General features: G+C 37.2%; 3 protein-coding genes across 7 annotated transcripts in view; 1 reads left to right on the top strand and 2 right to left on the bottom strand.

Moving 5' to 3' along the window:
• Window positions 1-1,327: 1,327 nt before the first annotated feature.
• LOC139142779 (zinc finger protein 253-like) lies at window positions 1,328-8,611 on the bottom strand. The gene is made up of 3 exons (XM_070712906.1): window positions 8,394-8,611; window positions 5,959-6,113; window positions 1,328-4,697 (listed from the first exon to the last, which is right to left on the bottom strand). Exons 2-3 carry the CDS (start codon window positions 6,092-6,094, stop codon window positions 2,995-2,997), a joined length of 1,839 nt encoding a protein of 612 aa, XP_070569007.1. The 5' UTR covers window positions 6,095-6,113; window positions 8,394-8,611; the 3' UTR covers window positions 1,328-2,994.
• Window positions 8,522-24,676, top strand: part of LOC139142780 (uncharacterized) — a 71,247-nt gene continuing 55,092 nt past the window's right edge. Inside the window, exon 1 of the mRNA XM_070712912.1 lies at window positions 8,522-8,549. The gene's annotated coding sequence lies outside the window, so the exon portion shown is untranslated. The remainder of the gene's footprint in view (window positions 8,550-24,676) is intronic.
• LOC139142778 (PR domain zinc finger protein 1-like) overlaps window positions 11,694-24,676 on the bottom strand; it is a 47,475-nt gene continuing 34,492 nt past the window's right edge. For all 5 annotated transcript variants that reach the window (XM_070712901.1, XM_070712902.1, XM_070712903.1 and 2 more), the window contains 2 exons: window positions 23,835-24,087; window positions 11,694-16,254 (listed from right to left, as the gene is read on the bottom strand). In XM_070712901.1, the coding sequence (XP_070569002.1) occupies window positions 14,483-16,254; window positions 23,835-24,087 (2,025 nt within the window). In that variant the 3' untranslated portion in view covers window positions 11,694-14,482. The remainder of the gene's footprint in view (window positions 16,255-23,834; window positions 24,088-24,676) is intronic.

The raw sequence follows: 24,676 nt of genomic DNA, 5'->3' as shown, positions 1-24,676 counted from the left end.
ATAATACTCATCAACAACAACCATTATTGTGAGCTGTATTGTCCTTGTGACAAACGTTAGAATAAAAATATGTATATCAGATGAAATTTTATTCATAAAGTTTACTCAAACTAATTTGAAAAGTTAATGGTTAATTTGGGCAAGTTACATGAGAAAATCAAACAAACAAATGGAAAATAATGTAAAATATTTGAATTTTCAGTTAAGCCTTCCTATGGGCCTCTTGAAATGAATCAATTATGGCAAATTATCACCTGTACTGTGGTACCTGAAAAATCACCATTGAGGAAACCTTCAATGCAAACACTTTTGACTCAGTATTCAAGGTAAATATTCTTTGCAAAATTCTGGTGAACAGTGCACTTAACTCTAAACGCTGCTGTCATTTTTCTTTCATTAATATGCAAAGATGAATATTTGTTCATATTTATGCAAGGACAATGAAAGTAAAACCTGCTAGTGTTACAATGGATGCAAAAATCACACTAATTTCGGGTTCAGACTACAAACTGCGACAACAGCCATGCATGCAACAACATTTGTCTGAAGTTTAAGCAGTAAGTGTCCAATGTCGCAGGCGTATAGCTAGAGTTAGTGACAAACCTGAAATCGCGATCAGTGCTATTGAGATCAGAGGTATGCAAACATTCTCCACAGATAATAAGTCACTACCATCTGATATTGCATACTGCAACAAATCTTATCAATATAGCATGCACTTTGCATAATTGAATACTATTATATCATACCAGTATATTGATGGCGCAAATGCAGCGATCTGATTGGTCGAGACGCAAAAAGAACCATGGTATATTGGCGATATACCACGGCTGGCATATGCGCGAGCTCTTAGCTTGAGCAAAAATCCGTTTTTGACCAGTATGCACTTGCTATCGCTCGTGCATATATGTCGTGAACTGGTCAAAATCTCTTGGTATTCCGTCGCTGGGTGTGCTTTTATCACAATTGAAGTTCTCTATGGACCTGGGACGGTTTACCCACAATGCACTTTGAAACTATTAACTGTTTTACTCATTTTTGATTTCCCTACTAGAGATGTAGAGTTACTCTCTGTTCCATAATATCACTCCTTTGATTGGAAATTTGGACAACTAACTCCTTTGATTGGAAATTTGGACAACAAGGAAGAAACAGGCCAAAGGGCCATGACCCTTACAGTTGAAAGCTAGTTGCTTTAAGTTTTAAAAGTTGCAGCTAAAAATGAAGAAAACATGTGCATTACACTGACATGATAAAATTATGGCAAGATTGTAGTACAGTGTTACCACACAGAAGCCATATTATGATTAAATACTAAGCTAAGTGGTATGTTTCTCTTCATGTTTTTATTTGTCTGTTATAAAATGGATCATAAGACAAGCAGGCAACCATAACAAGGAAAAGGACAAAAAGAATGAGTGTTTCTGGTGACTCTGTCTCCGCTCTTTTTAAATCTGCTGACTCAAATTCAATATTTTATATATATATTATATATATATTTCAGTAAATTTTCTTTGTTTTTATTTGTCAGAAAAAACAAAAATATTGTCAATGATCCTGTGCTAATACGTTGACTATAATCAGTTGATGTAGATAAAACTTGTTCTACATTTAACACATTCAGTGTCATACCAGTCAGTGTTTTTAACGGAACTTGGGTAATACTAAGATGGGAGCTTTGAATTATCTTTCAAGGATACAGAAGGTTTGTCATAGTGTAGAAAATAGTGCAAACATCCCTCAGAACCTGCACATAAAATTTGACGTCCCCATAAGTAGGTGATTTCAAAAACAAAATTTTCAATCAATTCCACAGTTGTTGATGTAAAACATCTACATACAGGAAAGTAGTGGGTGAGTAAAATCAAATCACTTACACAACAAACACTGAAGGACTGAGATGAGGACTGAGACAGGAAAATAATCACTATACTGTTGAGTTGTACATACTGAGATGCAGACAGCTATTTACAAGTGAATAATGATGATGATAATGATGACAGACTTTGAATAATATCAGACAAAAAAGGTAAAAGCTACATTAGGTGAAAAGCTGATATAAACACTTGTAATGGTCAACGATGCCCTTTGATGATGAACTACTTCATATAAATATCAATATGAACTGAAAAGTTGATTACAAGTAATCAAGATACGTACATGTATATCCATGTATTTCAAATAATTGGTCTCTGCAGATAATACCGAAAAAATACACTTTGTCCGACAATGTATAATGTGCAAAAGCAAAACTTGCCATAACAAAAACCTTGCTAATCAAAGTTTGATCAGCCAAGAATTGATAGGTGGTGGCAGACAGTGACAGACACTTGACTGCGAATAATCTACAGCCAACTGTGATGAAAATGGCAGTATAGGTAAACGATAGGGTGTTTTCGTTGAGGGCGGTAAACAGGTAAATGTTACCAGGGTTCCCCAGTCATTTTACTGTGGTTACCCCTGGTATATCAATGCAATCAGGTTAGGCGACAGCAGAATTTACCAGGGTTCCCAAATCAGTCACCCCTTAGCTAAAACAATGCAATACCAACCAAATCAGAGAGTGGTAGTAGCCTACTAATCCAATGTAACTAGCAGTAGTAAGTATGTGATAACTATGAAATCAAATTAGCTACTAATCCAATGAAACTAGCAGTGGTATGTGATAACTACTGAATCAGGTCAGCTACAAATCTAATGAAACTAGCAGCAGTAAGTATGTAAGTAAGTATTGAATCAGGCAGTAGGTAGCAAACAACCAACTGAGCTGATAAAGTAACAGGCAGTAAGTAGTTGATTCCCACTAAATCAGGCAGATGCCAAATATGGAGGAATTTTACTCTTTTGGGGGAATTTTTAAGGGACACGTTCCACCATTCACATTGAAGAGAGTGGCTCTTTCAGACATTCTGTGTTCAGGAAAATCCATCTGATTCGTCAGAAGCAGTGTTCATCAATCTACTGTTAATCAATTAAGGTGCAGTGTTTTCAACTTTACTGTATGAATAGGTCTGGGAACCCATGAGATGTGGATAAAGACATCATTTGATTGGTTGATGGAGTACCGGGAGGTCTTGCGATTGGTTGGGATGGAGGTGGAGCTGTGGAGAGACCCCCTTGGTTGCTATGGCTACCATGATGATTGACAGCTGCTGAATGGTTGTTTACATCATTTGATGGCATTGGACTGACGCTATATCTCATAGATTGGTTAGTGATTCTTAATGACTGGCTGTCATTATTCAATGGGTCAAACTGATGGATGGCACCTTCAGATAATGAGTTGTAATTTCCTTGTCTGTCTTCCGCTCCATGTTGAGTATTTCCTCTTGTCTTATCCACTGTTTGTCGTTTTCCTTTCGCTTTCATTTGACCCTCAACTTGACTTTGGCCATCTACGTTCATTCTGCCTGCCTCTTTGGTCTTAACAGTTTTGTTGGTACTCTCAGGGGAATTCTTAAAATGAACCTTTTTATGTTTCTTCATGTTGTTGGCAGCATAGAACATCTTTCCACAGAACTCACACTGGTATGGTTTCTCTCCTGTGTGAAGTCGCCTGTGCTCAATAAGATTGGACTGGGCACAAAACTTCTTCGGACAGAATTCACATGCATAGGGCCTGACGTTGTCATGGAATCGAAGGTGTACCCTGAGCCCGGCCCCTTGACCAAAAGCCTTGCCACACTTATCACAGACGTAAGGTTTTTCACCTGTGTGAGTTCTCTTATGTCTTGTGAGGTCACTGGGTGAGCTGAATAGCTTACCGCAGAAATCGCACGGATACCTGCTGGGTGGCTTTTCACAGCCTTTCTTGTGTTCTTCAATTTCATCTTTTAGGAAGAATTTCAAACATTTCCAGCACTGGTGTTGATTTGTGTGATTAGTTTTCACATGATATGCAAGGTTAGTGGCCAATCCAAATGCCTTGCCACACTCCTTGCACTTAAACGGTTTCAAACCCAGGTGGACTACCTTTGTATGGTACTGATGGGAGCTCAGAGTTTTAAATGATTTCTCACACATGTCACAATGGAAATTCTTTTCTGTAGAGTGTGTTCTCTTATGTACTTTCAACCCTCTCTTGTCATAAAATCTTTTTTCACAAAGTTCACACTGGAATGGTTTCTCTCCTGTATGCACTCGGTTATGGATTTTCAATCTGCTGGGAGTCGGATAACCCTTACCACACACTTCACAGACATGCTTCTTTCCGCTGCAGTATTTTCTTCTCTTCATTGACTCGGGTAATTTTGGCCGACCTCTCTTTCGTTTGACAATTGGCAATTCATCTTTCTCGCTGAGACTAACTGATCTCTGTGACAACGCAGTCTTTGCTGGTCTTCCATGTTTTTCTTTGTACTTTGTACTTTTCTTTTCTTTGTGGCAAACAGCTTTGCTTTTTGAAGTTTGACAATACATGTACTCCTCAACTCCGCTATCAAATCTCTCATCGCAGCTATCCTTTTCATCTGAGGCCAACTTCAACACAGTTCTTGGTTTTCTCTTGCGACTTCCTCGTCTAGGCAGTATCTCAGCTTCTGTCTCTGTTTTGTCAGTTGTTGCAGTATCACTATCAGAGCAGTCAACTCTCTCCTCTGACATTGGATTCTGGTCATGGCTATCACCTTGTTCTACTTCTAGTGGCCAGCTTTCTTCATTTCCTATTTCTGTCTTCGGTGCTTTATCATTTTCATTTTCTGGAATTGGAATAAAGAAATGAGCATACATACAGAGCATATACATATTGTATGCCTATCTATATTCTAAATATTATATATATATATATATATATATATATATATATATATATTATATATATATATATATATATATATATTGTGTGTGTGTGTGTGTGTGTGTGTGTGTGTGTGTGTGTGTGTCCACGAGGAAGTACAGGTGTCCTCGTGGGAAATTACAGTGCTCGATGCAGAAAGCAGAGCATTATAAATAATAAAAATACAAATTACTTCAAGTACAAAGTAATAATATCTGTTACTTAAGGCCCCAATAGCTGTGAATTTTATGCATTATTTTTATGATTTTATTTTCAAACCAAAGTTGGTTTGTGTAAATGCACTAACTGAATAACGTGTATAGAAGTATCACTGCTCATTGATTTGAACCATGCCTATGTGTTTCAACAGGCTGATTCAATGGGTGCTGCACTCATAAAATGGCACCCCACAGAAAAGTGCAAAAAACTGTATTTCCTGCACATACTCATCGTGATCATACCAGAAACAAGCAGGATACCATTTATTTGAATGCACAACACACAATGGCCAACATTTTGTCATTGTAATCTTTATTTTCTCTGTCATATGATTAGTTTTTGAAAATGGTGGGAAATCCAAAATTATGTCAAAACGTTTGAAGTTACTTGCCACTTTCAACACTTATGACAGTGTTATACATTTTTTCAGTCTTTAATGGGTCTTATTCAAAGAAAACTCTTGGAAAACTGAGGATATTTTGAGATCCGTTTATTACACATTTACAGCTATTGGGGCTTTAAGTTTCATGCTTCCTGCAATCTTCAGACAGAAGTGAAAGCATTCTAATAAGCCCCACTCTCTCCTTTCTATGTTTTGAATGTGCCATTCTATTTATAGGTGGTGATATATATATATATATATATAGTATATATATATAGAGAGAGAGAGAGAGAGAGAGAGAGAGAGAGAGACAGACAGACAGAGAGAGAGAGAGACAGACAGACAGACAGAGATACTGTCATAAATTGTTCATCTATCCATCCACCAAAGTGAAGTTCCCCAACCACTCATCAATCCATGAATAAATCAATTAATCAGTCCATGGTCAAAATCATCACAAACATTAGTCACAAAATCACTTTACACCTAAACTTAGAAATTACATGCAATGACCTAGCCAAAGCTGCAGATGTAAACGAATCAATACTGATAAAAAAGGAAGCAAGGAGGTACATAAACTTACCTTTGATACAAATCTGGCACTCATCCGGTGACTGAATCAGGCAAGAGACGCATATGAAATGTTTACAAGTATCCAACACCAGTCGATGTCTCCCTTTCATAGAAGCTGCATTCTGACAACAGGGACAACTATCCATGATGATAATCAGAAAGGTGCTGAAAATTCACAAAAGTTGGAATGTTAAATGATGCTAAAATTTGTCTGTGACTATAATGGTTAATAGCTCAGTCATAGATTTTGTGCTACTATAATTGATTTATGGATGTTTCTGATTGTTTGCTTGAAATAAGGGGTGGGCCATTTGATATCCCGGGGGGGGTCTGGAAGGTTGATGGGGTAGCATATTTTTTTACCTGATCCATTGCACATTATTTTTACCATCTACCCACCTATTTTTTCCGGCATATTTTTTTCAGTGACATTTACTGGGAATCTTTTTTTCCGAAAAAGGATATCAAAAGGTCCAGCCCTAAAACAAATTTGGCTCATCAGAGGAAAACACATTTTTTCCAGCCATCACCTCTGGAATTTCTATTTCATAGGCAATCCCTTTGAATCGATCCCCCCCCCCCCCCAACATCTAATGTTCCACCTCCTAACTACCTTAAACAGACCCAGATATATGATAACCACTAGATGACATATTCCTAAACTATTCAAACTCTTCAAGTAGCCATCAACAGTGCTTTATAGAACTTAAAGAAGGCGGTTATCAGCATATGCCTCTGTAACTGACAACCTAGCAAATAGTCATGGAATAACATTCAACTTTATTGCTCAACAATACAGCTTGGAAAGTGTGCTACAGCAATAACATATGTGTGTCAGATAGAACAGCAGTATCTAAAGTTTGTCAGTCCACATCTGACAAACAGTTGCACAATCTTTCAACGATGCATAAATTTGAAAATAGAGAATTAAAAATTAAAAATCGCATACAACACCAGGCACGGCCTATATGATACTACTTTAATACTTTACCATGGCATAGTGGGTGGTGTCCGAAGTATTATACTGATCACAAGCGACTGTACCTTGGGGTGGAAAACTTAGGTGAGGACCTTGATGAAGCTGTTTTCACTTCCTACCTCGATGTTATCCGTTCATAATGTATTGAATGATAGTCACACATGAGTCATTCAATGAAATATTATGCATGGGGACTCCATCATGCATCCATGTCTATCGGAGAAAGTATCTCCCGGCTGGTCGGCTGGGTGGGTCAGTGCGTAGCTGTGATATCGCAGCGGTGCTGTGGCGTGTATTGATCGCACTTATGTCTTATGTCACTTATGTCACATAAGTGAAGTCTTTTGGGAAAAAGAGATCATTGATGAAAATAGTAAACTAAGAATGTACGCCAAAATAAAACATAATTTTAGATTAGAACCCTACTTAACACAGTTACAAGGTGAGAAAAGAAAATTACTCACCAAACTTTGCATTAGCAATCATGATCTAGCAATTGAAAAAGGGAGAGACACTAGTACTGTTCCAAAAACCCCAATTACTGAAAGATACTGCAATCAGTGTAACACCAACAGTATTGAAGATGAAACACACTTTTTATTAGTCTGTCAGAAATACAAAGTCCAAAGAAAGAACTTTTTCAGTAAAATCAATTTCCCAAACGATACAACTGAAAATCAGCTTATTTCTCTACTAACAAAACAAGAGTTATCTTTTAATGAACAACTTGCAGATTATATTTGTACTTTATATAAACAAAGAAATACCTAGTTATATTTATTATAGCTACTATTATTATACTGTAATACTTTATCTTCATTGAAGAAAATTTGAACTTATTTTTTATTACACTTTTATTGCCACAAATGTGATGTAAATCCTATATTTACAAGCAAGCAATAAAATATTATTATTATCATTATGTCAAGGGTCATCGCCAGTGGCAATGACCCTTGACCCGAGCGTGATCAATAGGCCACGGCACCGCTGCTGGCTAGGTCATTTGGCTAACGTAGCTGTAATGCGAGGTTTTACTTGGGTATGTGCACAGGCGTACGGAACGCAGTAATACTTATACAGTACCGAGGTTCGGCCTTCGGCCTCACAGTGTCAGTCACTTCCCATCCGACGACGATCTACGAAACGTTCCGTACGCCTGTGGGTATGTGGGTCGAGTCGTCCGACCCACATACCCAGGCAAAACCTTGAGCTTCAGTTTTGCAACTAGGGCTACCGTAAACCTCAACCAACACGCATATCATGCCACACATGACGACGAAACGTTGTGGTGTATTTGCTACTGCACCCCAGTGATCATCAAACTGATTTCATTAAATGTCGCCCACTTTCGCCTGACTTAAATAAACCGAGTAATACCGTGATTGAACACAAAATAATAGCGGTTGATTTTCGTTCACAGGAATCGTTATAGGTGGGTTTACGAAAAAACATGAGAGATGCATTACCTTGCGAGAAAGAACGTCAAAACTAAGGGGTATATTTTTAAAGGTTTTACGGTCCCTGGGATTGCCCTCTTGCTATTGTAGCCTCGATTTCGTTGCGTGTCAAAGGTTACTTTTTCGTCAGACGTCAAGAAGCTGTGAACGAGAACTTGAACTCAGGTAAAGTCTCCTCTCAAGATAAAACCGTTGGTTTTGCAATTGACCTGGGAACGCTAATTTGAACTTGTGTTTGCGTTTTCTCCCCAACGGCTGCATAGCATCGGTAGCGAAGCCCGTATGGGCACATTTATTCAAATATCAGCTGCACTGATGTCAGAAATTATCTGGGATATTTTTGTGTTCCCGGCCTGCGCGCGGTAGCTTGTCGTCTGCAATTTTTGCACAGCGCCACCTTTTTGTGTGTTGTAAAGGACGGGTATTAGTGCCTAGTGTGCTTTTAGTGCATCAATTTGTCTTGCTTTGCGAAAATATCCAACGTAACACCTCCACTTATTTCAAGCGTAATTTTGAATTGGGGGGGGGGGGGGGGGTAGGAAGGAGGTAATTATTCTGCCTACCAAGTTGTCGGTGAGCAATCCCAGTTGCTTCTCCATGCCACCTTTCACACCTGTACAGAGGAATAACAGAACTTGAAGTTCCTTTCTATTTTAAATAAGTGTGTTTGCCCCCCCCCCCCTCGATTTGGCCAAACCATCATAATGTGGTGGTCAACTAATATGCCAATTGTCCATATGTGAAGAATGTTCAATGGCCCACATTCTCCTTGTAGCAGAATACACAGTCGCTTCCACGAGAGTGCTTGTCTGGGGGTATGGTGAAAAAATAGCGTTGATCGTGATTTCGGGTTTGTTACTAAATATAGCTGCACGCGCGCGACTTTCGGACAAATATGCTGAAATTCGGACAAATTTTGTCGTTGTATGCGCGGCTGTTGTTGCAGCTTGTAGTCTCAGTCATCAATTCATACGAATAAGTGTGACGCTACATAGCCATGCTAACACTCGCAGGTTTTATTTTCGTCGATTATGCGGAAAATGCAGACAAATGTTTATTTATGCATATTAATGAGAGAGAACAGTGACGTCATTTGCGATCAGCGCTATTCTAACATGTCACTAAAAGGTGATGTTGAATAGCACTGATTATGATTGTGGGTTTGTTCCTAAATATAGGAATGGCCATATGACATTTTGCCTACTGTCAACAGAAATTCTGACAAAGTGTATGTCTTTTGACACCTTTCGACATGACCATTGCTTGTTGTTGTATCCTTTTGCATATAATATTTATAGTTTCATTCAGAACATCAGTAATATCGATGTATACCATTTTCACAGTTCATGTGAGATTAATTTGAAAGTCTTATCAAAATTTACAGACAAATATTTGCACATTAATGATGAAACTCCAACCATACTACAAATCAGCCCATTGCATGACAGTCTACTGCCGCCCCAGTATCATCAAACTTGCTGATAGTTTTTATGCCGTAAGAAAATTACTATCAACTGAATAAATCAACAGATCAGTACTTTTTCCCCATCAGTTAGGATATTTGTACTAAAAACATAAAGTGTTGTACGATTCAAAGTTCTTCCAGCAAAAAGCTATGAAGGCTTGGCATATCATTCTGATCATTATGTTTAGCCATCGTCCAAAGTCACAAGCAATTTTCTTGCATTTTGCAAAAACTTAAGCAATTTGCAAATTCTGATGGCAATTGGAATCACATCAGCCTTGATCTTCTATCAAGTAGTTACAAAAAGCAGGAATTCACCACAAAATTGAAAATAGTCATGGGTGGGGGTGGGGGCAGTGTTAGAGAAGAGCAAAGAGGAAGAGATATCAAAAGATCAGTGAATTGTCAGTATTAAGAAAATCTCAAATTTTCAACTAAAATTGAAAGACAGGGCATTTCCTACATTTCACAACTTGCTCATATCAGTCTACATCTGGCTAGAGAGGATGACAAATGGCCAGTTTCAACATTTTTCAACTTGTACTTGTCCCATATAATTGGTTCAAGGTTCATGTAATTTACCTTGACAATCACGCACATACAGAAGGTTACACTGTCAGTAGATGGGTCCACTTGTGTTGACAGTGGATGTTAGGATAGTGTGTCATTGATAGACAGGTCAATTCAGCAATGCAGCAGATGACCTCAGACAGATATATGACAGACATATGCATTATCAATGTGTGACCGCAGATGCCACAAGGCTTTGTGGACGTGAAATATGGCAACATGGATATCGTCCTTCAACCAATCTGTAAAGTTCATCAGCTTGTCCCTTTCTTTTGAATTTGCTTTAAAATCCTGACAGGTGTGTGAATGCTTGTACTATCAGCTGAATGGATGTGCTTTGCCAAGTAGGTCCAATTTTACAAATGATGGTAAGCCACAGGAGAGTAGAAATGTGAACTTCTTAACCATACCGGTTAGGCAAATAGCAGTGCAGTGGAATATGTTTATCAGGTGCATGTATTTTTCCTATTTAATTTAAGATGACTGTCCTTCTATCAGTGATGGAGAACAAAGGTGTGTGTTTTGGTTTCAGTAAGGCAGTCACAAAAAATTTGCATCGCTACATGATCGGGGTTATCCCGTTTGGCCTTATAGATAGCTTAACGATATATTCCTTGTTACAAAAGTTCAGCGAGCTTTTTTCTTTTTAATAACTTGAACACTTGTGACAGTTGGTGATTTATGGCAGTGTCAAGCTGTACACCACATAGTCTATCGCTGCCCCATAATGTTACCCTTTGACCCAACGAGTGATATCGTGACTGGCATCTCAACGCAACACCCCCGATCTAGTAAACAGGAAGCTCAACTGCATAAATAGGCCCCATGTGGAATTCCCACATGAATTTTATTTCATACTTGGGAGAGGAAATGGGTAATACCAACTTATAAAGTCATTGTTACAACATTATTACTTTAGGCAGTTTAGGATGTGTGATGAGACTTGAATAGGCAAATTCAAATCATTCTTGTTCCATACAGGCATTTGAGAAGAGCGCCCTCACACTTCTTTTGACATTCATATTCTTTATTTGGGAGGAGTTGGGGTTGCTGGATTTGAAACTTCTCTATTATTGCTACCATCTCTTCAAATTATTAGTTTCATACATCAAGGGGAACTACCAGTGATATGCTCATACAGCCACTCACTGCATCAACAAACATGCCTGTGTTGAAACGTCATTGGTAGAATTAGAGCACTAGAATTTGGGGCAGGAGGGGGGGGGGAACTGCTTTCTACTAGGACAGAAAATCAACACACAGAAAGAGAAGAGTAAATTTACCACAAACAATATCTTTTTATTAAAGCAGACAATCAAACCTTACCAGATGAAACAAAATAAATTATTGGACTGATTATTCCATATAAATAGTCATATTCATCATCAATATTAAGACAAGACTTGACAAAAATCAAAAATTGAATATTTAAAAGTGTGACAAGTTTGCTTCTTTGAAGTGAGTCCAAGGTTGATCAGTCAGATGTCACTGTAAGTATGTATCATATTTTCCTCCCATGATCATTTCTACTCCACAGGAAGGATAAAATTATGACAACAATTTGCTCCGTCAGCTAATATGATGAAGCAAAGGGACAGACCTTTAGATGTTAAGATAGTACTGTCAAATGGATATGCAAAGATTTTTGCTCTTTGCAAATATTTTTGTTCCTTGTATATTTTGTACCGGACGAAGAAAGAGCACACATTCTGTGCAGTATTATTTTCTTTTTTTTTCCAGTTTTTGACAGCATCATGTCTGAAATAATTTTACTAAATCTTATATTTTTTCCATTTTTTGGGCGTTCCCTCCTAAGATCCAGTGGTCCATCCCTAAATCTTTCTTACAAGACAATTTTAACACAACTCTACTTGTTCATAGGGCCGATGCAACAAAACAAATTCTTACTTTGGTTTGTTGAATACAGAGATCTGGTATTTGAGAGCTTACACTTTCAAAAATTTTCTAAAAACCATCTAAATTTACTCAACCTTCACACACTTAAATTAAATAATTATCAAAATAGCACCATTTTAACAGCAGTTATTTCAATTTGAACTAAAAAAGCTACAATACCAATCAAAATCTGGGAAACTTTGGCATATCAGTGCTTTCTTCCAGGCAAGGTGGAAGTTTAATTTAACTTGGCACTTGATTTAGTACTTTTTATGGACAGATGTCACTGAAAATAATCATTGACATCATAATCATTATCATAATCCGAAAGGATATTGAAGTTTAAAATATTGAATATAAAGTAAATATACAAGAAAAATTTAATGTTAAGATCTGTTGACTACAAGAAAGTATTCTTATGGTACTGGAATAAGGATCATGGCAATACGTTTTGGGAAAGAATAATACCATTCTGTAAAAACCATTCATTGATACTTAAAATATCATGAGGTGTTCAACATCTCATTTAAAAGGAAATGATTTGAAATTTCTGTTGTACCGGAAGAATTACCAGGGATTGATAGATATATTTGTCTATTGAACATTGTGAATTTTGGAGGAACTTAATGTGCCAATCCAAATCTCAGCAAAGAATCTGTAAAATGCAGCTAATGATTGAGTAAACATATTCATGTTTAAGGTTTAGTTTACAGATGATGTGGTTTGATACATAAGTTATACATGGAAATTTACTGCAGCTGTTCAACAGTAACTTTAGTAATTTCAAGGTAGCTAGGAGCAATATGCACTCTGCTGAGTTGATGCTCTTCTAACTTCTGACTCTGGATGGGAAGTTTGCCTTTAAGTCAGTGAATTTCACCTAGTGCATGTACTGATTTAAGCTTAACTGAAAGAAATCTCCAGAAATTCTTAAATTTACTAAAAAGACTTTGGGAATTTCACAAGTTGGAGGGCACAGCTGCTTGGAGTACTGTTACATGTAGATGACAGCTCCCACCTACTTTCCTGCCCCAAAAGCCACTAACTATTACAATACGGCCGGACATGACAACATACTGAATTTGTCATGATAAAAAAATGAGTACATTGAAGGAAAGTCACCAGTATTTGTCAGTCATCATAAACAAGTCAAAACTAGGATTGACAACAGTTCAACTATGGGTTGAAGTATTCTGAACTAAAAATCATCTCAATGTGAAAAAATTGTCATGTCTAGAAACATAACTTTTAAATATTTTTAGCTATCCAGAAAAAAAAATCAACATTGTGCTTCAAATGAAAGTTCCACCTTACAAATTTTTTACAAATAAAGTCAAACCTTAAGTTTGAAAGTCTTTTAACCGACATATTTACAGAAGCATGGGAATTTCATCGAAATTAAACTGATTAAGATCAAAAGTTGTGACAACGTGTCAACTTCCCTGTATTCATGTCAAACTTCTCGACATAAATGTCCAACTTTCAGCAGATCTAACCCTGATAAGCCAGGAAAATGCTTACATTTTCAAGTGGTAATAATGGTATTGTTTAAACCTGATGAAATTTTTGACATTCCAATCAATTATAATTTGGCACATCTGCACGCTTATTGTTCGTTGAATAATTCTTTGCAGAGATATGGAGTCTTATATAAATGTTACCACAGTGATGTTTTAGCAAAATGAACCACCACAGAACGAATATATCAAATACTCTAGTTTGAGTCAACTTGTGAAAAGAAATATTTCTAAGAGACAAATCTACAGAAAATGCATTCGTGATGGCTACGTAGACATGATCACCATATTTTACAAAAATAGAGCTTTCAAATAACTTTTTCAGGCAGAGCACACATCATAAGACATAATATTTACTATAATTATTCATAATGAACAAAGAAAGTCAATATTACTTCTTGTCATTATGAAGCTAAAATTGGCCGATAAATTTATCTCTTGCATTTCAAGTACTCTTAGAAATATGATTTAACCCCAAGGTGGCTGTTTGACAATAAATTAATTCCTTTTTTCATATTGTTTTATCAGTTTTGAAAATTTACACAGTTTTGGTCACATTGTTGTGAGAAAGTCAATGTTTCTAATAAAGTGTATATCTTATAAGTTTTTACTTCGGATGGATAAGTTTATTGACAGTGGTGTGGTTCCATTCATGAGTGCAGCTCATCTGGTGTGTCTTCTTGCTTTATCGCTTTGATTCTTTGCACAACATCCTCAAGTTTTGCTATTGAGTTTTTCTTGACTTTCCTGGTCGGAGGGGTTTGAAGGACATCATCGATGGTAGTTTTGGTCAGGTTCAGGACGTTGTGGTTTAGGTCAGACTGCATATCACTGTTGAGAGGAGAGGATGGTGTCTTTGGTGTACTGCAACGACTGTCATGTTCTAAGCCACTGTCACCTGCATCAGATCTATTGCTTTCACCATGATTTGAGACGGACCCTGGTGAAAAGCTTGTCTTGTCAGGATACCCAAGTTCTTGGTCTGTCACTTCTCCGTTGATAGCTGGGCTTCCGACGTCATGGGAATCTGCAGGACTGGGTATGTTCTCACTACTATTGTCCTGTGTAACACCGTCAGAGTTGCCATTGACCTGTGGCAGGAAAGTCATGCTGTTTTCACTGTGAACGGACAAAGAAGTCTGGCTGCTGACATCATCTGTATCATCAGACCTGCCAAAGTAATCTTGTACATCAGTGTTCACCATGACGAAATTTGCCAGACCTTCATCAACACCGGCTCCACTTGATTTCTTTGCCTTGGGAATGTATGCTGGATCATCTTCATCTTTATTGTGCAGCTTTGTATGTAGTCTGAGGTGGACATACTGTGTGAACCTGGCACTGCAGTCCTTGCACTGGTATGGCTTCTCTCCACTGTGTAGTCTCATGTGTGTCTTCAGGTTACTGGTGCTGCTGAAACACTTCCCGCACACGTCACACTTGTGTGGCTTTTCACCAGTGTGTACAAGGTAATGTTTCTGTAGGTGGGCAAGCTGAGTGAAACCCTTTCCGCAAGTCTCACACTTGAATGGTCTTTCTCCACTGTGAACCCGCAGGTGGACTTTCAGATTGGAGAGCTGGCCGAAGACCTTATAACACACATTGCACTCGTAGTGGATTTTACCATTCTTTTTTGCCAGGGGGTAATTCAGGGATTTGTGACCATAGTTTGGATTGTTGGCCTTCCTGCGTTTGGATAAATTTAAAGCTGTTTCCCCTGCTTTGGGAACCGGAATGTTCACGTTGTTGTTGCTGTGGGCACGGACGTTGTTTGTCATCGGTGACAGAGGAATCAAAGGTGGCATATTCCTGATTGGTAGACTGAACTCAGACATGAATCTTGGGCTGTCTGGTTTGAACTTCTTTGAAGGATTAGGGCTTTGACTGCCAGCTTGGAAGGATTGGGCACCATTTTGGTATGGCATTGGCATGGTCAGACTCAGTGGATTGGGGCTGTTGAAATTACCGAAGAGGCTAGACTTCTTGAGAACACCATCAAAAGGAAAGTTCTTACTGTCAAAGATTGTACTGAATGGATTTGGTGCTGCTGGATTGTTCCTGTCATTGTTGCCGACTGACAGAAATGGATTGTAGACAGCAAGTCCTTCTTTAGTGGTTAGCAGATGTGGCAAAGTAGGACTGTATGGAGGCTGTTCCATCTTCAGTTGTTGCCCACCTTTGTTCATGAGAGAATTCTGGTTGTTGTAGACAAACATGGTACTGAGACTATTGCCTGATTTGGTTTTATAACTGTCAATTGCACTTGATACAGAGGTTTCATCGTCACTTTTCTCTGAAGGTGTCTTGTTGCTGAGATCCATTACCAAGCTGTCTTCATCATTGTCATCACTGATGTCATTTTCATTGCCAAGCATTGTGCTGTTGTGCACGTTGTTGTTGTTGTTGTTTACCATTGCCTGCTCTGCAAGATCAAATTTGAAAAAAAAAGACTTGTCAGTGATGTCTAGGGTGTATACTAGGTTTGATATCATCTAGTGTGTTCTTTAAAGGCACCATGATAAGTCACTGATTCAAAAACTTACATTTTGAATTTAGTGATTGTATTTTTCTCCATAGAACCTTGAGGAAAGTTTGAGCAAAAGCTTAAGTCTTTCACTTTCTAGGCGCATACTACTTTAAACAGGAAAATTTAATATCCAATAGACGGGCAATACTATCTGAAATTATAATGTTCATATTTATCTGTAGTCAGAGAGTATCATCAAATTTATTACTTGCAATTGCTTATGCACGCACGGATTTGAAACACAGTGCAAACTACACTTAGGAATATGTGTGGAGTAGGATTAGTGTGACATTGGGAAAATGGTTGTCATATTGGCATGTACAGTACATGGTATGAATTGGCACGAATTCAGATTTCCGTATGGTATTCGTAGAATCTGTCTTCCAGTGAAACAAAGCGTTATTGATGGCATTGTATGAGGTGTGTCTGTAAATTATTGGCCAGCTGTACAACTATGTGAACGTGTTGGGAAAAACCACGAAAATTTAATTCAAGTGGTAGAAAAAGTGTGTGGTAATCGCTGTTATCGAAAACATGTGACTTTGATACAAAATATTATTCATTTTTCTCCCCTTTTTCTTACTGTTTGACAATCCCTGATGGTGCTGTCATTTACTGTATTCTATCAAATCAATAATCATTAATGTTTATGAGTGGTTGTGTAAGCAGTATGGGAAAAAAAATGAAATTACAGTGCTAGATGTCACCCATGTATGGAAACCTGTGTGCAGGTTACATCTTGTTTAATTACTAGAGAATACAGATACATGCAACAATTCAGTTATCAATGCAATTGGAGATATTTTTTATGTTCATCTTGTCACTTTGGATATTGATCAGTGGATGTGGCAGGTTAATACAAAGTTTTAATCTGTCAGATAACTGCAATGGAGACAGATATGGATTTTTTTTTTGGTCAACAAGTGGTCAAATAAAAAGATCCGTGAGATCCCTTTTTTCTATTACTATTTACTCTGCTGAAAATAGTGACATTTTCTGTGACATTAATAAGTAGCTAATCTATTGCCAGGTACGGAGTGGTACAGCGGTGATAGTGGTACAATGCTACATTGCGCTGATCGATACCGACGACACATGCTGGGTGAGCTTTCAACCAATAGTTTATACAAGCAAGTTGTTTATTTGGTTTGTAGTCCGGCAAAAATCAATCATTTTGATGCGATAAATTTATGAGGGGGCAGATTACACCTTTGAGAGGCAGGAGATAGCTGGCAAAGAAGAGCACAATTTTATTTATGTTACAGACATCTCGGTAATAAATTGTCCAGTTTGAATGATAAACTGTCAGAGTGAACATATATCTATTGTAATCTTGAGCTTGCATATATGTGATACAGTGAGGTGGATCTGCCTGTGTTCAGCTGCAGTGTGTGTATGGCAGCTCTGACAAACACTGATTAATCTCCTGATGGCCCTGTTGAAGGCAATGCCATGTTAAAGAAGCAAGTGGCTGCCTTACATTGTTAGCATCTGTGAGAACTTTAAAGGTCAGGTATTTGATAAGAGACATTTTGCAAATTTCAGAGTACTTTGTGAAGTTTCCTTCTCTGGCAATACAAGGTATCATAGCTGCAAAGCTGAGATATGGCATACCTTACTGACAGACATACGTGCACCACCTTTCAAATTTTTAATTTTATTTTCAGACATTTAAGGCGATACTGAAGGATTCAAATTGCTAAGCAACGGTTGCTAAGGTTAATTTCAAAAATTAATTGAAATACAAAGTTTTCATGGTTTTCTGTGCATAATACAGAAATACTGAACCATACGATTCCAAAAGACGCAGGTTTGTCGCGGGATTGGTCAGTGACGTCACACATATACAAATTTTCACAGCTCTACTTTAAATTTTGCACCAAATTTTCCAAAATTTCAGAATGTAACACATGAGATACCTGTTTAGAGCCCCTAGCATGGATTAGGTTATCTGTTCAAGTACAAACGATTTTTGAACAGGAAAATATCTACAATGTCATTTTGTGAAATTTTGAAGGGTTTTACGGCGATATCTCATAAATGGCTCGGAATTTTTAGAAATGCATGCTTATCTATATTCTCATGTACGACTTCAATAATCCTACCACAAGTCAGCTAAATTGGTTTACGGTTGAGAGAGTTGAAAGATTTTGAGCATTTTCAAAATACCAGGAGTCAAAAATCCGTAGAAAACAACACAACGGTAAGATTTTGCACGTGCAAAAGTGCGCGTTTGGAGCGTTGTCCGCGATAGCAACCAACACGCGCTTTGAATCCTTCGGTATCGCCTTAAATCCCTACTCTACATACAATAGAACCTTCACCAGTACAGCTTTTAAAATTACTGTACTTCCGCGTCTTAAACATTTTTAAACATACCACCATAATTTTACCACGTAATCTATTGAAACACAAGTTATAACCAACCGCCTTACTATACTTTGCTTTCTTCAATTTTCAATAACTCATTTTTTTTCTTTCTGTATTAACATAAAAGTTAGAAAATGTTTCAGTTCATTTACAGTTGCCAAATACTTCTCCCAATCACCAATTTGAAAATCTAAACATTTAATTGTGTATAGCAGTTCAATCTATATACCCACATAAATCCAAGAAGCAATTTTGTTTTAATTTCTTCAGACTGATTGTGTAGCTGAAGCACAGCAAGCTAATGAAATAGAACTTCAAATCTGAACAAAAATGGTGAAAGCAAAGACCACCACAATTCAGGGACATGTTTATCTGATTCTAAATGCCCTTGCAGTGTCAATGCTAGGTGACATCCATGCAAGATAAAGCAGAAATAAATTGAAGGTAAACTTTCTTTTCCAGCAACATGACAGTAGAAGGAAAGAGTGGGAAGTATGAATTATGTATTGTAAATGTTATGAATCGATAAGCAACTGTGTAGTACCAGGCAGTCCAGGCCCTGAACAAGATACTCTTATCAAGAAATAATAAATTACATCTTTTTATCATAGTTGAAATATTGATTAATTTATGATGGCATGAACTCCATTGCTTGGGTTCAAAGAGAGTGCAAGTTGATGTACCTGTCAATGTGAGATTTACCTTTGCAGTTATTGTGAACATTTTTCATTTGAAATCTGTAAACTTTCTGCAAAGGGGAAGTTAAAGCCACTTAGAATTTCAAGCTGTGATTGTGAACATTTCCAACAGAGCCGGAATGCATCTAGAAATGTTTCCTGATTAGCAAATTGTTAACTGGATTTGAGAGTTAATATGATTTAATTGCTTGAATGACAGTAACAGTCAAAGCTAGGTCTGAAGTAAATTACACCGCATAGAAATATTAGTGCACATAACCTGCTTTGCTTGGCTTTATTGTGTACTGCATTTAGTTTATTTCATGCCATGTGCAATGCTGTGGCCATGAAACAACTACAGTGATCTGTGAGTGTGGCGGCAACATTTTCATTATTCATATGATTAATGAAAAGTTTAAATTTTCCTTAGAAACCCTGAAGCTAAAAGTCACTTCCCTATTCGTGGCTTTAACATAGACAACATAAGTCCAAAATCATTTTGGTCTGGTAATATAGTCATGTTTGCACTGTTTAGTATTAAACCACATTTGGAGTTTTTGAATGATTTACACAGAAAGTAACTTTGAAGATATACTGTCATCTGTGAACTATCAAAAATGACTGTAAACCTGAAAATAAAATATTATCACTGTATTTTGACATGAATATCAGCAAAGTTTTGAGTAAAGGAAATAGATCTGAAGAAGAGTTACTTGTTTTTGAAATTAAAGGGTAATCTAGAAGAATTTTGTTTGTAGTAATGTTATATAGTCCTGAGTGTGTTGATGCTTTGCTAGAAGCAAGAGGTTTTACTCAAACTTGAATGGTCCCCGTACCAATGTTGACAGAGATTCTTTGTTCCTGTGGTCTAATTTTTCTCGTCCTACCTGCATTCTTAATGCATTAGCATTCACTGGTTTGTAATGACCAGTAGAGTGGCAAATTCACTCATGCGGGAAAAAGATTTTGGTTGTCCCAGACCTCAAACCACTGGATTAGCCCACCCCTGATAATTATTATTTTTGATGTAGCCTTCTTTTTTAATGAAATGACTTAAGCTATCAACCATATGCATTTTATTTTTCTCGTACGACTTAATATTTTGTTGCACTGTTGTGGAGTATTGAATGAAATAAAACTTCAAAATAACAATTGTGGAATGTTATTTAAGTCAGGTGTCAACATGTACCAGCTGAAGTACTCTGCCCAAAAAATAGACCATCGCATTGTAATTGACCCCTTTTGCTGTCCAATTCATCATCATATAAGACTCATCCTAGCTTGTAAAACAATAAAGCCATCAGTGATGATAATAAAAGAGTTTGGAGTAAGCATATGCCTGTTACAGAGTGACCACACCTGTATTGCTAAACACACTGGTACTGATCATTACCATTTTTCATAAAATTTTAATTTTTAATGTGTTGACTAATGTAGCCATTACAATATTAGTATAATTTTTTCATCAATATCAAATGTTTGTTTTAGATGATCATTCTGAAGTAAACTGTTCACCATGAAAGTTTCATTGCCAGTGGTACAAAATTGATCAAGCTATTTTCAGTTTTGAAAAGTACTGTAAGGGGACATGAAACATAACCAATTATGTATCATTTATTGGGCCAACTTTGACAATTTGATGAGAATTGTGGTTTTGCTGGAATTTTGGTGAAGTGTATGTCAAACAGTACAAAACCGAGCACATGTATGGAAATATACAGGTACCAATAAAACTTAAGGAAGAAATTTCTTTGAATACATAGCATATTAATTTGCTGTATCAACCTACATCAACAAGTGAAATGTACTCTTAAATTACGTTTTTTTAATGTGAATTTCACAATTTCAGCTGCTAAACAGCAAAGAATATTTTTAAGTTTGTGTTTGAACTGACATTTGTTGCCAATGAGCAATGCTTCTTGTATGAATTTTTGTATACAAACTAAAATCGGACATTGTTCAAAGAAAGTGCCTTTGGCTAACTGTGGTCACAAGCGCCATCAAGTGCAAGAGGCCTGGCTTTCAGGAGCAAGGACAGTATAACTTGGTTGACAAGTATAGTTTACAATCAACTGATATGATGCGGCTGAGTTTGTGATATCAGACACTGAGTTGTTGTAAAAGCTAGATTACCATTGATTAATGTGTTGTCTTATAACCAGATCACAGCAAACAATTGTGTGGACGTGTGTGCCTGGCCGTACCTCTATCCCTGCTGTCAAATCATTTCCATTGCACTTATAAATCATTCCGGTTTTCTTATTTTATTAGAGAGAAAAGTTTTTGATCTCCAAGTGATGATTGGCCAATGGGAGGCTGTCGTTCCTACCTGTAGTATCGTACCATATTGAAATGCAGACCACCGCTATTTCAGTATCAAATGCTGAAAGTCACCAATGCTAACATTGGATCTTTTGAAACCACTGCTATTGTATTCTAATGTGTTTCTATTCCTGTTTGAATTTCCAAAATCCTTTCAAACCACAGCAGGCATATAGATTCATATTATCATCAGCCGTGGTTTTGCATCATACACGAATCGTTGCAAATACCGTGCCCGTTATCGCAATATACCTCAAGGTCCATGATTGGTCGGAAAATATAAAAAATGATCCTTTCATGAAAGTTTAAGACTGCCACAAATACCCTGGTAAGTGAAAAGATACCTGTAATTTTCAGACACAAAATTTTCTGGCAAAACTTTCCTCAAACTGGAAACAATTCTCCACCTGTAAACAGTATATCACGAAAACTCGACGTAGCCTCGCGCATACTTTCCACTGGTCATTACAGTATTTGCCAGTCCATGACTTATTAACCATGTGCTTTCAATTAATTTTCAATAGAATAATTACAGCTACATATCCATCCTAGCAAAACTTTATCTATATGAGGCATCATTGAACTGTTGTATACACTAGTAAAGTTTCCATAGAGAGGTGAGACGTTGACTGAGATGACTTGATATATTCATAGTGCAGTTGTCCTGTTCATGGCTGTGTTCCTTACCGACTCGTACTGTCCTTTATTGCACGCTATCCATGTGAAATGGTTAATTTTTGGCAATGTGATCATGCTACATTAGTATATCTGCACTGATAATAGTAGGAAGGACTTCTGCTGATTAGCACAGCCATGCGGGTATCTGTGTGTTTACTGCACTACTCTAGCTAAATTTTGTGCACCAGATTCCAACCTCTAGTTCTACTCTCTGTTCCGTCATCACCGAGAATATCATACCTGGCAATGTTTCTCCTTTGCACTGTCATTAAGACATAAAATCAGGTGAAATTTGCTGCTTTGTAAGTCAATGAAACAGTGAAATGTCACTTTTTGCTTGATTTTGTGTTTAATTTACAATATTTTTTATAGGTGATAATCACAAAGTATTTGTAATTTGTAAACCACCTGTTGAATCAGATGAAATTTGATCGCTAATGCTGACCCAAAGAAGAGATTTACAATTAGTATAACACTGCACCAGAATGCATTATAATCACAATCATTTGAACTTATGATTGAAATATCAAAAAAAATCTTCAGTGAGACTATCATATCACAAGGTTGTCTAGTAAGACTATCCTTCAATAGGGAAATCAAGTCAAGCATGATCACTTATGACAGTCAGAATGATACAGTGAATCTGCACATGTGAAAATTATCAGAACACTTGTCCTCAAATTAGAAAATTTGTAAGTTCATTTTCGCTTTATTGTCTCAACAATGGAGGCTGGTCATGGGTTGGTTCTGGATAATTTTTGCAAGTCAGCTGGTCTGAAATCACAAGGAAATATCGTTGGGAAACACTTGAATTCTTTGCCCGACTATGAGAGTGATCAGAGCGGCCGTATAATGTATGATTTTATTTGGTGACTCTGTGATGCAATTTTTCAAAGTCACATCATTAAATGGGTATTGCCTTTACATATAAAAGACAAAAATCATTTTAGATTGCCTGATGCTCTTCAATTTTTAACACAAATTGATCAAAATTTTCATTGTCATGACGTAAATTGTTGCATGGCACTACAGTAGGGTTGAAAATGGGTCAGTGTTTAACCTAAAGTGTGAAATTTTGACCACTTGTTGCTATCTAGTTTCTGCAATTTTACACAAAGCTGTTACCGTGTTCAGATTTTCATAACAGCACCTATACCATTCATTGTCGGATAATCTTCCCACGGACTGTGTCCTCGTCAAAATCTATTCATACCACTGAAAAATGTTGATGTGGTACACTTACAAGTCACTGTGCATGGTTCATCAGCTGCTGCAATTGTGGTTCTATCAGTAAAAAATAAGTGCTGTGTCTGCCGGCGTTCGCCGAGCGTTTTGACGGTGATTGTTTTATGAGTCAAAACATACAGCATAAAAATATATATCTGATCACTCAAAAAATGACGACTACAACAGATTACTTGCACTTACTGATTTTCTGCATCATCAATTCTCCAGTGGGTGGATAGTGTAGCCTCTCTGCGAATTCTTTACAATACCAGACCAAGAGTTCGGAGTCTTTTTCAACTGGCTTGATGGTGTAGAAGTAGATGTCCATGCCGTACTGGCAAGCCACTAGATTCTGCTGCTCACTCGTGTGCGCTGGATTCACATAGCGCATCCAGTTGCTTTCATTCACGTCAAAACCGTCGACGTAGTGTTGAAATTCATTGTCTTTGTAAATCTGTACATGATACAACATTGGGAAACTGCGATAAACATACAATATCAAAAGCCGCAGTTTCGTTGCACAAATGATCGCAAAACTTGCCATGAAAATGAATATTGGTAATTATCGCTGATAATACCCATTCTTAATCGGCAGAGTCTTGATAACAAATCCAATGCAATTCCACCATGCCGTCCATTAAAACAATCGAAATTCAGCTTTTGAAAACCTGGTCAAAAGATATAAACATTTTCCTGCGAATATGAAACATGTTGGGTTGACTGCTTCTCTGCATGCAGGGCTGAATAGTTCAGTGTAAAGTCTGTTAATTTTTGAATTTCTGCATAATAGTTTAACGGTCAAGAATATTTACACCGATGCCTTCATTTATGACATGTAACCGCAGTTTGCTAAAAATATTGCAATCCTCCCCCAACAAAGCCTTGAATCGGTCATTTTCTAGATACTAAAAAAGACTGTTTGAGCGTACTTTGCCACATCGATAAAACGGATTCATTTTTAATCTTCATGGACAAAAAAAATCAACAAGAGGGAAAGGAAAGCCTTGAAAACACCAAAGTTAATATTTTATCAACAATCCAGA

The sequence above is a fragment of the Ptychodera flava genome, chromosome 10 (assembly GCF_041260155.1).
Source record: "Ptychodera flava strain L36383 chromosome 10, AS_Pfla_20210202, whole genome shotgun sequence".
NCBI lineage: Eukaryota > Metazoa > Hemichordata > Enteropneusta > Ptychoderidae > Ptychodera > Ptychodera flava.
This window is presented reverse-complemented; position numbering and strand designations above follow the sequence as displayed.